At 38.1% G+C, this 16,273-nt stretch overlaps 1 protein-coding gene across 3 annotated transcripts in view; it reads left to right on the top strand.

Moving 5' to 3' along the window:
* The window catches only part of LOC123881236 (mediator of RNA polymerase II transcription subunit 13), a 118,697-nt gene that overhangs the window by 18,650 nt on the left and 83,774 nt on the right, over positions 1-16,273 (top strand). For all 3 annotated transcript variants that reach the window (XR_006799438.1, XM_045929939.1, XM_045929938.1), the window contains exon 2: positions 15,748-16,060. Coding sequence is in view for 2 of the 3 variants with exons in the window: in XM_045929939.1 (XP_045785895.1) it covers positions 15,748-16,060 (313 nt within the window). In the remaining variant the exon portion in view is untranslated. The remainder of the gene's footprint in view (positions 1-15,747; positions 16,061-16,273) is intronic.

Raw genomic sequence — 16,273 nt, 5'->3', positions numbered from 1 at the left:
TTTCATCGGGTGAAAGTCGATTTCAATTTAATCGTAGGTATATCTTGAAAAGCGAACTATTATACGACTACGTAAAATGGGTACATTTTTAAAGCAACGACATGTTAGAAACAGATATTTCGTTTTGGTCGTGTTAAACTATGTGAGTCATTCAGATAATTCTTGATTTAGTGATGTTCGGTCAAAAATATTTCATGGAACGTATAATTAACATAACATTGATGTTACTTTTGAAGAGATATTAGCTGCCTTATTGGATTTATATTATTATAGAAATTGGGTTTTAGAATGGCACAAATAAACGGTAATTTATGAATAAAGTTTAAAAAGCGTGAAATAAAAATTAAATTAAAAATTTAAAAAACCCCCGACACATAAACCTCTAAAAAGTAAAAAAATAATAGGTAAATATGTATGGGCCCTTTAAGAATAGTATAAATAGTAAAGTTTTATCCAAGCGCTCGTTGCGTCGGGGGACCGCTAAAGACTATTCTTTCTACAACAGATAACTTTCATAGTTTATCATAGGTAGCGGTCCCCTGGCGCAACGAGCGCTTGGATAAAACTTTACTATTTATACTATTCTTAAAGGGCCCATACATATTTACCTATTATTTTTTTACTTTTTAGAGGTTTATGTGTCGGGGGTTTTTTAAATTTTTAATTTAATTTTTATTATATGAGCCGTTTCGTGCGAGTTGCCTTATTTAAGGCTCGTTATTGTCTTTTTTCCAACATATAGGTAAAAATCCGACCCTCAGTCCTTTATATTCGTAAAAGCTTTCGTGCGATATAGGCAGCTTTGTTTTCGCCATGCTGGCAACCCTTCCATCGGGATCCGTATTATGTCAGTGGATGTAGGTCCCTGTGATTATGTAGGTGCACTTTTAGTTTTAAGCACCAAACACACTCAATGCGCGCTGAAAATGCATTGTAGGACTGCGTACTGAACGCTGATGATGACTGATCGACACATTTTTTGCATGGATAAAAGACCTGGAGGATGATAAAATTTAAGTAATTAATGAACTAAATAAATGTTGATAATAATTTTATAATCATTATGTCATTTGACGAAACATATTGGACATTTTAACTAAGTTCCCGTTAGTTACTAGCGGATGCCCGCGACTTCGTCCGCGTGTAATTAGGTTTTTCAATCCCGTACTCTTTGATTTTCCGGAACAAAAAGTAGCCCATATCTGTCTCTGAAATCAAAATGGTTAAACGGATAGGCCGTGAAAAAGTAACAGACGAGCACACTGTTACATTTGTATCATTAACTTGAATGGATAAAACTAACGTAATTTAAATTTTAAATAAGTAGGTATAACTACTTAACTAGGTAGCTACATGCGATTAAGCTAATCGCGAGTGTGTAAAGAATGCAAGTAGGTACCTACTACATACACGCCGCGATCGCGCTGATACGTGAAAAAAAACCGACCAAGTGCGAGTCAGACTTGCGCACCGAGGGTTTCGTACTCAGCTATTTTCTCTACATTTTCCACAAATCAAAAACTATTATTATATGTACTTAAAATTCTGTCTTGAAATGTACAGGTATATAGCCCTTTCATATTATGATACCCCACTTGGTAAAGTTATCTTACTTTGAAAATTTAATATACTATTATTATTATTTGTTCATGAACACATTTTTTTGAAAAAAAAAAAAACCACAAATTCACGGTTTTCGAATGTTTTCCTTTACTTATGCTAGCCTACCTACCTGCCAAACATGATTCTAGGTCAATGGGAAATAACTTATAGGTTTCTTGACAGACACGGCAGACAGACAGGCAGACAACGAAGTGATCCTATAAGGTTTCCTTTTTTTCATTTTGAAGTACGGAACCCTAAAAACTACAATAATATCCGCAATCGTGGTAATTGTTCTAAGTCACATCACAGCGTATTACGCAATACACAGTCAAAGAGAAAAAACTGGGGCAAATCCTCCAAATTCTAGATATACATACTCGCGAAGGTTCGTTGACCGCGGCGCCTGGCTTCACACTTTACCGTTAGCTTTCCTTAGCGAAGACTACTGCCTACCTGAGCCCTATATACCCTTCACCCTTGCTCGGGGTGCGGATGTCTCGCGTTTTATGTTTTACTCTCTTACTCGGCATCTTGTAAGTAGAGTCTGGGATCCTTCAGTGTTTCATTGTAGTAATGAGCCATGAAAGATTACATGCAGCGATCCAGGGTTCCTACAACAACCATAGCTACCTACTAATATTATAAATGCGAATGTGTATCTGTGGGCTATCTTTTCTTGACCCATTTGATTAACCAGTTTTGATGCAGACTAAAGAGATAACTTGCATCCCGTAGTAGACGGCCATAGGCTACTTTTTGTTCCGGAAAAGCAGAGCTCCCACGGTTTTTTTTTTAAAGATTTTACCTAAATCCACGTATCAATTTGCGGATATCATTATAATGATACATATATTTTTATTCCGGATTTCTCGGAATAAAAGTAGCCCACCACGCCTAAAGCCTTAAATTATTTTAATATAATTGCTTATCCATGCAATGCATCCATGCAAAAAATCACGTTGATCCGTTGCTGCGTTATTAAAAGACAAACCAACTAATATAATACAAACAAACATCCTTTCGCATTTATTTATTTATAAGTAATGATATCTACACCTGTCAAGATACATGTATAGTTGTATATTATCTTGTACAGCTTCACAGCTCGAATTACAGCTTACAACATAAATATACTTATGCAAGTAGGTATGTAGCTACAAATGTAACTCGAACGTCACGTGTTAATTTGTGTGGAGCTAAGCACTTATCAAATTAAATATCAAATTAGCAAATTCTTTTGTTAACCATGTAGGTACCTAAATGATTCAAGAGAATAATTAATTAAAAATTATTACAAAAAAATTATAAGTAATTTTAAATTAGCATTAAAATAATTTGTAATCAATGTCAAGAAAATACTTAAACTAATATTATAAAGGCGAAAGACTGTTAGGTACCTTTCAGTTTTGACGAGGACAGAGATAATTTGCATTTGGATATAAGCTTACTTTTTATCTCAGAAAATCGAAGAGTTCCCACGGGATCTTTTAAAACTTAAATCGATATGGATACGGAAGATATGGCTTCATAATTTTTTTTTAAATGTGAAGTAGTTAGGCACCTACCTTTTTTACTTGTCGTTTGTTATTGGTATATCATAATATGTATATAATTAAAATAAAACAATTGGACATGAATTAAAACTACTGACCCTTATTTACATTTTGCTTTACATGCAAACTAAAATGGAACGCTGTGACAAATGTATGCCCTCATAAGCTAAAAAAATATTGATTTTAAAGCTCGAGGCACACAGAACTTGCAACGATAGCGCGGCGCGGCGCGACGGTAATTGCACAGCCGGATGTCACTGCACTGATTTTAAACAAATAGTGGTTTTTTTTTTATTTTCAAATTAATTGTAGTATCATTTAAATTAAAATTATGAGGTAATAAATTGAAACCATTAAGAAGTTCCACCCAACCAATCGAAACCATTAAGAACATTACTTAAGTTTTTACATCTATCGGCCGCGGCACTTTGAGCCATGACATTAGCATGTCGGTGACGCAACTTTGAAGTTTTAGTTTTTTCCCATCTTAAATCGCTCAAAGCGCCTAAAGAAGTTTTCACTTCAAAAAACTTCTAGGAGCGACGATGAACATGTTATTGTCACGCGTAATGTTTGTTGCAAGCCTTTATCAATCAGAAAGCTCCATATAGAACAATGTGACGATAATTCGAGTAGACGGCTTGCGTGCGGTTCGAAGCCAAATTTTGGGCGCAATTTTTAATTAGCGCCTTTTGTATACCCCAGTTCAATGTCCGCGGTGCGGTCGGTAAGCCTCAAAGCAGACTATCGTCATGTCGCCCGGAAAAGTTCGATCACCACGAGCATTTTGTTGTGAAACAAAAAGTCGTTGAACGATAAGCTCATAGCGAGATTATCCCGGTTGGCTCATTTAGCTTTCGATTTTATTTTAATGACTTTGTCTTGTTGCCTTTCTGCATATTTTTTTATTGAGATTGATAAAATAAATGAAGAGGAACTGGGAAGTCAATAGAAATAAGCTTAGCTTTTGATTTTTATTTGACTTTCATTTTATGAAATTCTTTTAGTGAAATCAAACTGAATGTGCATTACAAGTAGTGCGTCTATTCTATCTGTTGGTACTCGTTTTGCCTTCTTTTCTATTCAAGAGACTGTACTGTTCTTGTTGATAAACAGTGCCACCCCTATTCCTAACTAATCTCGTTATTTTCAAGATGTGAACCGTACAGTTTACACACATTTACATTTTAATTGTACATGAGTATTCGTTCATACTTTTCATACAATATCGCGACTTTTCGTTGACCGGCATGTCGCATGAGTAACCTTGCACTAAGTTATTAAATTCCGCTCGATTACGACACGACTAAAGCGTGCGAACAATAGAACACAATGCGAGGCTCGTTGTAATCAAAATATTGCACATTGGTACCTGACAGCTGTGATTGGGAACTAATTTTAATCGTAATTAATATTTATTTGCAAGAATCGACCTCTCGCAACGCATCGGTTAGTATCCCAGGCCTGTACCTAACATGCCTGAGATATTGTCTATTGTATAGGTTAGGTATCTATCTAATCTATCTACATTTGAAAAATGTTCAAATTTTGAAAAGGTTGAGCAGGAGCAGGACTAGAATGCCAACCGCAAGGATCCTGGATGCCACAGATCCTATTGACTCTGGAAGTCTGAATTGATACAATTTTCGTGAACTGCGTGTGTCTATGACTTCTGATGAATCTACTGAATGAATGATGAATGAAGACATGCTAAGGGGCTGGGTAATGGATTTTATGTAATCTATCGCCAGTTGAAAGTTTATTTCCTTGGCAAGTAAAAAACTTAAAACATTATAAAAAATACTTATCAAGTAATTTCCTAATTCAAAGTTATATTGCTCCAGAACTTGGGCATGTCTTGGGCATGTATGTAATTCATAAGAATTTAAAGGTTCTTTCAAAATCAAACAAACAGTTTTATGATTCGATACAGTATGATATAGGAACCTATCTGACTTGCTATTCATGATAATATAAAAATTAACTATGAAGAACCTTACGCAGCGATTAAACTAACAATTAATTAATCTTAACCACCAATCGACCGATTAGTGGCAATAAGTCGATAAGAAACATAGACCGTACGAGGCAATCATTTTGTTTGAATGCGAACACAAGCTCATAGGCACAACAGAAGATAAAGAATAATTTTATTATAATGGTTATACTTAGCAATGATATAAAAATGAACTAAGAAAAAAAAACTGCCAAGTGCGAGTCAGATTCGCGCACTCGGTTATTTTTTTTTTCTGCACTTTGCACGATAAATCAAAACCTATTAGGTATGCATAAAAATAATAAAGCCATTTCATATGGATACCCCATTTGGCACAGCTGTTATCTTACTTTGAAAATTGAAAATACTCATGTTCATGAATACATTTTTTTGTGATGTACTCGTAAGTAACTTCAAATTCTCGGTTTTCGAATTTTTTCCTTTACTTCTGCTATTGTATAAGACCTGCTACCTACCTGCCATATTTCATGATTCTAGGTTTACCTTAGGAAGTTAGGAAGTATCCTATAGGGGTTTATTTTTTCCTTTTGAGGTACGGAACTCTAAAAACCTTATGGAGCGATTAAACTAACAATTAATTTTAACCAGCGACCGAGTGGCAATAAAGTCAATAAACAAACATAGATCGGTAGGCTGTAGTTTTGTTTGAATGCGATCTCACAATAGTAGGTATCGTGGTAACGATTTGCCGGCACCGCGCCGCGCCGCACCATCGCTTGAATCTCGCGGGACCTGATCTTAGGGCTGCCACTGCTGCCACGATTACGTTCAAGTACTACCGATTTTATAAGTTGCATCGTCAGAATTCGTTTGCGGAGTAAAGCGCTACCTAACGCCGATCAAAATTCAAAACTTAATGTACACCAATCAAATACAGACCATATTGTATATATTATATGACGCAGTGTAATATATTACATTATTATTATAAAGAGATAAAGTTTGTTTGTGGGAAGTAATCTCTGGAACTACTGAACCGATTTTGAGAATTCTTTCAGCAATAGAAGACTATATTATTCCTGAGTGACATAGGCTATATTTTATTTTCAACAAAATTAGAGATCCCTACGAAAATTGTAATACGCTACCCGTGCGAAGCCAGGGCGGGTCGCTAGTACATATATAAAACACAAAAAATGTTTGATGCAACTGATGTGCCCCAAAGAGTCAATAATGCGAGGATTTTAGACCACTATAACAATGCATTAGGTACATTATTTTTTTAGCGTAGTAGCGCACGTCGGGTATCCTTCTAGTATGTACAACATAATATGTCTATTAGATAAGAACATGGCTGAGGGTGGGAAGTGGGAACCCTATTAGCCTGACCTCACGCTCGGAGACGCGTGCCTCGAGACGCGTTCGGCGCATAACAATATCATTGGGTGTTGGTTGCGCTTTGATATCGGCCCCTTAGATTGTTGTAGACTTCGTTATATTCGGCGCCAGAGCTACTTTTTGTATAAACTAGCAGCTAGCTTGTCATTTGATTGGTAGAGCTACTTTCAGAGAAAAAGTTTTTATAGATTCTTTAGTAGAATTTTCGGTAAGAAAACTACAGTAGGAGTCCATTACTCTATGTTTGACTGTGGTAAACACATTTTTTAAATTCAAACTTGCGCCTATACTCTTTCACCGGTTCGAAAAGCTGATCCTGCTGAGAAGAATCGGCGAGAAACCCAACAATTACCTACCCTTTTTAAAAAGCAAAATTTTACTTAATATTTTAAAAAATATGTAGAAATTCGAGTACCTACTATTTATGATCTGCGACAGGTTGAGATGGCGATCGGGGTATGAGGCGGGGGGATGCTCCGCATACCCACACGTCACCCGCGCTCGCCTGCATCGGGTTAGCGCGGAGGTTGTGCGGGGCGTTCCCTCCCCAATTGCCATTTCAACCTGTCGCATATTATACCTATAATGGAAAATCATAATATTAGACATTGATAATAATTTGTCGCCTTGTCACCATTACTAGTTCACTCTGCTATTACTAATTTGAAAGGCCTCGGGTCAAAGGTAATTGTTTTATCAATGTAAATTCGCTAGATAAACAGCATAATTCACTAACCTCTATCCCCGTCTCGGTCGCCCACATGATAATACCGATACGAGAGAGTGAGAAGTGCACATGTAAATCGTAAGTCGTTACCGCCCACACCGCCCCTGGCGATGTCGATCTACTCATATTATGTAGTTGTCGGAGGAATGTGTTTGACTCCCGCTTAGTAATAGAGACATTGGGAAAATTTCCTATATCTACTATGTGTTTCAAAAGTGAAGACTGAAGACCATCGCCATATTTGAAAATTGAGATCTTTTTATAATTCTGCTTTTTGCGTAATTGTTATACTTTTTAGGCATTCTTTAAAAAACAATAGTCATTTATAAACTAAGCGAAAAAATTGGTTGCAAGTGGTGAAAAAATACCTCCAACGACCTACAAGAATTCGTTCAATCTTCAGCCGTTTTGTCGTAAAGAAACATTTTGTTCTCGCGGGGAAGAAAAATTTCTGTCTCAACTTGGATGGAATAAGCTCCTCCTTGTGTTCCATGTCAGCACGGAACTGCATAGCATTACTTACTTCGCGCTGGCTCTCTAGTTTTTCTTTGTCTTCTACTTTTCTTCGTCTCTATCTCCTCTTTTCATCATTATAGCATTACGCAATTGACCGTATCGTTGCCACGTTTCTTCTCTCGACAGCATCTAAGACAAACTTTTGCTTATAACATAACATAACTTCCTGAGTATCTATTTAAGCAATGTAGAGTAACTAATACGACATACTTAATAAGTAAAAGTTCACACTCAAAGACGCAAGAAAAGTAGTTTGTTTAGATTCTGTTTTTAGACTACAGGCCCATGTTTAAAAATGGGTGGGTCATATGAACCACCAGGTGACGTATACAGGACGATATAAGAGCATAAAATAATAAGTTTCAGCACTATGCCGTCACTTGTAAGCTGTCCAACAGAGTGCTGGTGAGAATTGAAAAGTGCAGGTAGAGTGAGTACATTTTGGTCATATATTTTTGTACGGCATTTTTACCATCGATAGATCCATGAAAAATAATAAGAAAGCGCGCAGTGCCGTAAAAAAATGGTGCGCCACAAAGTCAGTAAATGTTTTGATTTTCTGACAATTTCCGGGGTAAATTTGGTCATTTAATTCTGTACGGCACTAGTTTCATACTGTTTCAATACAGCCTCTAATCCATTATTCCGCAACGCCGTACAAAAATCATGCGACAAGGGGAAAAAATTGAGGGTAGCAACCCCCTCTCTTTCCGTGGTCCGGGGGGTGATTTGAGAAAGTACGGCTTTGGTTCCAAAACATTATCTAGCACTCAAAAGTACTATTAAAAATAATGCCGTAAAAAAATTAGTGTTCATTTGAATGTGTATCAATAATTATCTTAATTTCATGGTATACTTAATTTTTAAAGCTGTAAAATCATTTGACTCTGTACGGCAACTTTTTTTTAACATGATAGTGTAAAATACTATTGTTATATAGTATTGCCGTTCAAAAGAAACTGTTCTAAAAAAAATTATAGATAAATACAAAAACTGAAATTTTTCAAATTATTGCAAAAGTTTAAATATTCATAGATTAATAAAATATAGCAATTTTCTACGCTTTTCCCTTGTTTTAAATAGTATTAAGATAAATAAATTAGGAAAAAATTATGCCGTACATTTTAATGCAGACCATATCTTTTAGGCTGATGAAAATGACGCTACCATTTTAAGGGTAGTACTTTATGGCCATCTGATACTGTACGGCATTAACATATTTTTGAAGAGAACAATTGATAATATGATAAAATCACTATGCCGTCTAACTGAAGTGAACGGGTGTGTATATAATATCCACATCCCCTACAAACCTTTGGACCAACGAAAATGTACGGCATGTAAAAAAATATTATCTATGCATAAAACACTTTCAAAATAAATTAATTTTATGTTGTTTCAAATCACCCCCCGGACCACGGAAAGAGAGGGGGTTGCTACCCTCAATTTTTTCCCCTTGTCGCATGATTTTTGTACGGCGTTGCGGAATAATGGATTAGAGGCTGTATTGAAACAATATGAAACTAGTGCCGTACAGAATTAAATGACCAAATTTACCCCGGAAATTGTCAGAAAATCAAAACATTTACTGACTTTGTGGCGCACCATTTTTTTACGGCACTGCGCGCTTTCTTATTATTTTTCATGGATCTATCGATGGTAAAAATGCCGTACAAAAATATATGACCAAAATGTACTCACTCTACCTGCACTTTTCAATTCTCACCAGCACTCTGTTGGACAGCTTACAAGTGACGGCATAGTGCTGAAACTTATTATTTTATGCTCTTATATCGTCCTGTATACGTCACCTGGTGGTTCATATGACCCACCCATTTTTAAACATGGGCCTGTAGTCTATTTAGTTCGCTTGTAACACATTTTAGTGAACAGTTTGAGTTGCGTCACATTCCGTGATGTTGTCATTAAACTGGCTACGTTGTCTACTAAGTGAAGACCTTGTTCCTTTCCCGACTGACTTTTAAGTGTTTTAACTTCTCTTTAACTTAGAGGCTCGTGAAGGAGGTCGTGAATGAAGGGAGTCTAGGAATTATGATCTCCAACCAAGGGAAAAGAGGGTCAATAATGCACCTCGCTGTTAGCTAGAATCTACAATATAAACGCAATCTTATCAATCCTAACTCCTACCCCCTAGCGTTTTAGCAAAGCACAAAGTTAGAAGCGACGTCTACGAACTTACGAGGTTATAGTCTCTAACCACCGCGCCGCTTCATTTTTTTCTCTCTACTTTCAAATAAAGCTTTGCAATGTTTGGATATATTGACGAGGTTTACGTTGAAAGGCACACACAATTTTTTCGCTGTTGATTTCGTAATGTTATTCCGTACAACTATAGTATAATAATCGAGCTCAGAAGTCAAACACAAACAATAACAGAACTGGAGAACGTTACAAGATTCAGAACAAACAATACGATGCAACTCCACGTACATGTGTTATCTCGATCATTGATTTCAGAATATCGCTGCTTCACGCGTAGTAACAGTACCTTCGCTATACATACCACAATACCGTGAACGTAGAAATGCCGTATTCCATAATAACCGGTATCTTATACGGCTAGAGATGAGTTTGGCTTGAGAAAATTGGAAAGTAGGGCTACCAAGGTAAGAAAACGATTTTTCGGGACAATTCTTTTGGTAACTTTCAAGGCATTTTATTATTGCTAACCCAACGTAAAACAACTAACTTGATGTAGCAAAACTTTCAGAAATTAAATTACATAACTAATAAGTAGTTATTTTACACTTACTTATTTGAAATCTAGTTAGAACAAAAGCAACATTCTGCTATATTTACTTAGTTGTGCCGTGCATACCGTACAGCACAGGTGTAAAATAATAATTAGTAGGTATATGTATTACATCATGACTACAATAATGTAAATTCCAAAAAAAAACAGCACTACTGATAGGTGTTAAAAGCATTATTGCCAAAGATTCGCTAGTAAATTACTCTTGACCGAGCGAAGCGAGGTCTCGAAGTCTACTTGAGTGAAATTTCACTTGTCCGTCCGTCCGTCTGTCAGAGTCTCCCTTTTCGGAGTTATGTGCTTTTTAAGCAATTAAATATCTATTTAACGGTGAAGGAAACCTGCATGCCTTAAGAGTTCTCAAAGTTGTGTGTGGCCAATCCGTATTTGGCCTGCGTGGCGGACTATAGCCAAAAGTAGGGTTTAGGTCCTAAACCCTTCTCATTTTGAGAGGAGACCTGTGCTCAGTAGTGGACCGGTGATGGGTTGATCATGATAATGATTCTGGGATAATCTCCCAAGTAGCCAAAGACGTGGTGAGCGTAGTGAATGTCAAATGATACGCGCAATCCGTATCGAAGGCGTTCGCGGAAGTGGCCGACATGCAGAGTTCGTGTCACGCGCCGGGTGACGACAGGGAAATGGGGAAATTATTCTAAGCGTGATTTTATTATCTATATCAAAAACGTGCGCATAACATTGACAATCATAAACACGACAATCGGTATTTGGATAAAATAATTTTCAAATAAATTTCATAATTCACTTGATTATTATTTTTTCTGCCTTTTCCGGGATAAAAAGAACCTATATCCGTCTCCGGAATACAAGGAGTACGAAATAGTTCTTTATCCACGTGGATTTAGGTATTCTAAAATCCCGTGGGAACTCTGTAATTTCCCGGACAAAAAGTAGCCTACGTGAAAATCAGTTAAATGGATGGGCCGTAAATCATAGCAGACAGATTTTCGCATAATTTTATATTTATATTATAATAAGATTGAATTTGAAGTAGGTAATTCTTGTTTAATTTTCTGATAACTGTCAATTTCTATACCAAGAAGCGGCGTTAATGACGAATTACGATTGTTACAAGTTTTGTACGCAAAATACACCCAAAACAGACAACAGTGACGTCACAAAACAAAAATGCAGTAGCGAAGTGCATGGTCGGCTCAACGCGGCGCACGCGCAGCTCGCGTCGCCGTCATCCCCGATTGTTTGGTTACTTGTTTACCCGAGTAACGTAACCGTGCGCGGTTGCCGCGCCGCCTAGCTTCCTCTCACTTTCGCGACTCGCCGACCCTTTCCCCCGCGCTACACCCGTCTCGCTCTCGACTAGCGGTGTTCGACTTTTTTGGACATGCAGTTTTTTCCGTTCTCGGTTATGCTCGCTTTACGGACCTACATTGTTTACAGTCAACTGTTAATTTGATTGTGTACATTTTATTTACTTTTTTCGTCTCCTACAAGATTGTAGGCAGGTACTTACGTGGAAGTAGTTCAACTATTATAGTAGGTAGGTACCTAATAAAGTAAACGATGATTCGATCTCATTGTGATGTTTATAATTGAAATGCTAGATTAGAACTCATTAATGAAACGATTCATAGGTAATTCGAAATTTTTCCTTTATTGCCCTACTTTTAGCTAGCCGTGTTGGCTTGGTGGTCAAAGTGACAAGAGTTTTTTTTTTTTTTTTTTTAATTTAATTTACAGAAATCGAATGAAACACGAAAACATGCTACTTTGTAGATTACACAATACCTGATATATAGATTGTAGGAAGTTTATTAACATAATTGATATTAACGATTGAAATGTTAGATTAGAAAGCATTTACCAAGTGTAATCCTATATAAAAATAAAATAAATGAACTTTATTTCAGGCAATGGCCCATTAGTATTAATTAGTAGGTATAACTTAAGATGATAAACTATTATAAACCAAAAGTACCTAGGTTACCTATCGGGTGGTCAAGTTGGCTCGATTCTGGCATGGCAAGTCGAGTCAACTAAAACTTCGAAGTGTGCCCTATTTCCAGAAATCGTGTGTAATTGTTTCTGTACTTAATTAAATTCAGCTAGCTCACATTGTAGTCAACGGCTCTTTGACGAACTACCCTCATTTGTGTATAGTATAACTGCACTTGTAGAACTTCGGAAACGTTACGGCGAGTACCACTTCGGCGGATCCGGACCGAGCGTTTGAACAGAAACTGGAACACAGACTTGCGTGGACAATTCGTCCATTCAGAAGACACCCAGATGCATTTGTTGTTTCAGTTGATCATCTATTGGTCTGGGAAGACACCTCCCTTGTGCGGCGTAGTGAGAACTCGCCATTACGTAAGTTTACTCCAGAAATGGTTGAGAGCTAACTCGGGAATCAATGGTTTCGCACGGTGGTCGGGAGTCGCACTCTATTTCTTGTATTAAATTCAAATGGCCGCTGATTCTTCTTGGCAAAGTTTCGCCTTATGGCTTCTTGGCTCTATGATATAGTATCTTGTGCTCTGTTCCGATCAGATTGTTTTAACTATATAGGCATACGCTTGAATTAGGTATTAGGTGATGATGCAGCCTAAGATGGAGCGCACCTGTTTAGAACGTGTCAATCGAAGGAAATCGACTCGAAATGACCGTAGAATCAAGAACTATACCTCCGTAAGAAACCGCGTTTTCACGGATTCGGTTCAAATGTCCCTAACAGCAGAATTGCGTACAAAATTTACTCGGTCCGTATTTTTCGAATTTGGATTCGCTACACATTGTGTTATACTCATGGCTACCTCCCGTAGCTGGCATTAGGTACTCGTAGCTCGAATTTCACAATATAATATCCCTAAAGCCTAATATTAACGACAACCATCACAATAAAAATAGACTGGCCTCTTTGGGCCGGTGAGCAATTGATTAATCAATATTAATGATAGAATAATTTTTGAGTAATTAATCAATTGCTCAGTGTTTTCTGGATCACACCAGTATAAAACTTCGTACTAGCGTTATTAAGTAGTAACTAAATAACGATAGAAAGTGAGTTTGTCCCGCGCGAACGCATCGGGCGTTAGAAAGCGGCCGGCCTCCGACGACCACCTAAACAGCGATCGTGCGCCCGCGCATTCTTTCTCATTAACTTAACCGCTCGTTATGATTATGGTCATAGACCCTATTACATTCTCTACCGTATGACAAGTATAGTATCGCTTCACTACATTTTGACTAGCTACCTAGCTACGTAGTAGGTATCCTCGCGCCTACTATACCTGTAGAGGGCGTCCTATACCTAAAAGTAAAACATGCTTTCAAAGTGCTTCAAGTGTAACACATAAAATTCGAGAAAAATATTCACTTAAATCTGGACCCAAATCGTTACTACTTGCTATCAAGTAATCTACACAATTAAAATTGAACTTATTTCTTATTCTTAGTTCCATCTTAGCTCAGAATATATTAACCTCGCTAGTCATTAGTCTGAAACGCAGCTTTTATCGAATATTCTAAACTAACATCGAATACGAACCCGTCCCCCTTATCGCGCTAGGTCGATGCGACCCCACGCGCGCCAGCCAGGTGCGTGGAACTTTGGACCCCTTCCGCTGCAGATGTTGGCGGCGGGACGAAGACGTTGACCCTCTACGGGCTATTCATATTCGACCGCCGCTTAGCAACAAGACGCTCACCTTCTGATCCGTATTAGTTGTGGAGCTCTCCAACAAATTATCTTAGTAATTGTTGTATGTACCCACAGACAATTTAACCTCGTAATGTCTCGTAGGTACCTATTACATTCTGGTTTTCATAATGACGCTTTGTATGACTTTGAAATAAAAGTGGTAAAAATATATCTTTAGAGAACATTTACGAGTAAGAATTAACATTTCTCGAAACTTGCAAATTAATGAAATCAAGTTAAGATAAGCCCAAGCTGAAGTGGCAGTGCGTAGGCCATGCCTGTCCTAGAATCGATGGCCGTTTGAGCCAGAAAGTCCTTGATTGGAGACCGCGTATTTAAGCAAGCGTAATGTAGGACACCCTCCAGCACCAACGATATCCACATATAGAAGTGCACAGGCTGATGATGATGATGAAATAATAAAAAAATATTCCTTTCCGATTTCAAAAGGTAATTAGCACGATTTAGCGGAGGCAGATTTGTTACATGTTTGTTCTAGAGTCCTTTTATTATAATCGTCTCTTTACATCGCGGCGCAGGGTTTTTGACCCGACGCGCTGCGTATTTGCATGCACAAGGTCGCCTCTAATATGTGTGGTGTTGCGATGTTGCTAATATCGAAGCTTATACAGCATACTACACAACTGTAAACTACTCGATGTCAATAGATGAAGTTCAAGACAAGATCCGAATTATTTATTTAATTGGTAACTAATTAAGCAGCTTTAGGGCATCCGGGCCTTTGCGGCAAAGTGCCGCGCTGCGGCCGCGCTGCTTAACCCATATAAATAATAATAAAAAACCGGCCAAGTGCGAGTCAGACTCGCGCACTGAGGGTTCCGTATTCGGGTATTTTTTCCAACATTTTGCTCGATAAATCAAAAACTATTATGCACAAAATAGTGTCGATTAAATTGACACACGGACATTACTTCTCTTCTTTCTCTTTTTTATAATTACTATATATGTAATGTATTAAAATTAATATTTTATACATTACGTATGCACGTTTTACGTAAGTCGCAACTCGCAAGGTAATCAACAATATAGGTAGCAGCAACGAGGAAGCCGACATTCCTTACTACTAAATATATTTTATACTCGAGTTTGGTTTCATTTGCCTTTTAAATATAAATTGGTCCGTATTATGCTCATGATACGTGGTTAAATTAGGATTAATAAAATGTTGCAATCTTTTAGACTTTCGATTGCGATTCGATTGATTTGACGATTTTTTAAATAAACTTTTGATCAAACTGGTCTAACCACCCGATAAATTCTCTAAAGTTGTACGTCAGATTAACCAACTTGGTTTGTTTCTTAGATTACAGTATTATCTAGCGATTATATTGTTAGCGAGCATTTTGTCTCGGATCCATAATCATGTCACATAACTGGCAACATGCACTGTTCGAAGACTTTGATCTTCAAGCACTGTGGAATTTGGAAGCTTCCCAAAAGCTGACAAGCAAAGTTAGATTTCTAACTCGTTTCTAGAAATACAGATCAGTAGTACTTAACGGTGATCCCTCTTTCCAGACGGAGCTGTATGGCATAAAATGGCGTAAACTGGTGTGGGGAGAGTCGAGCGGCGGCGGTGGCGGGTGCGGCGAGGGCGAGGAGGGCGCGGCGCCGCTCGCCGACCCCGTCATCGCCAGCTACGCGCGCTGCCTGGCCGGCGACATCCTGTGCGTGTGGCGGCGCGTGCCGGCGCCCGCGCCGCTCGACCTGGACATCGGCATGTCCGCGCCGCCGCCGCTCTCCCTGCGCGCCTCCAAGGAGCTCTGGATCTTCTGGTACGGCGAAGAGCCCGACCTCAACGGATTGGTCGCGCCCGAACTCATTGCGAGCCGTGAGTTTTACTTTCCTTTATACTAGTTTTAAGTTTTTTATGGCGCTGTGAATGTTTCCATATTTTCGATAGCCTAGACAGGCTATCTAAGGATACCTGTACACAGTTCGTGTAGCTGGCGCAAGTTGAGACACTTGTGTAGGCTACATAATAAAAAGCTGATAGGATACCAACGCCTTTAACCCGTGCGGGTCATTTACGCAGGCGGAGCAT

The sequence above is a fragment of the Maniola jurtina genome, chromosome 3, assembly GCF_905333055.1.
Source record: "Maniola jurtina chromosome 3, ilManJurt1.1, whole genome shotgun sequence".
NCBI classification, from domain to species: domain Eukaryota; kingdom Metazoa; phylum Arthropoda; class Insecta; order Lepidoptera; family Nymphalidae; genus Maniola; species Maniola jurtina.
Note: the sequence above shows the minus strand (reverse complement) of the source record. Positions and strands in the feature narration are given on the sequence as shown.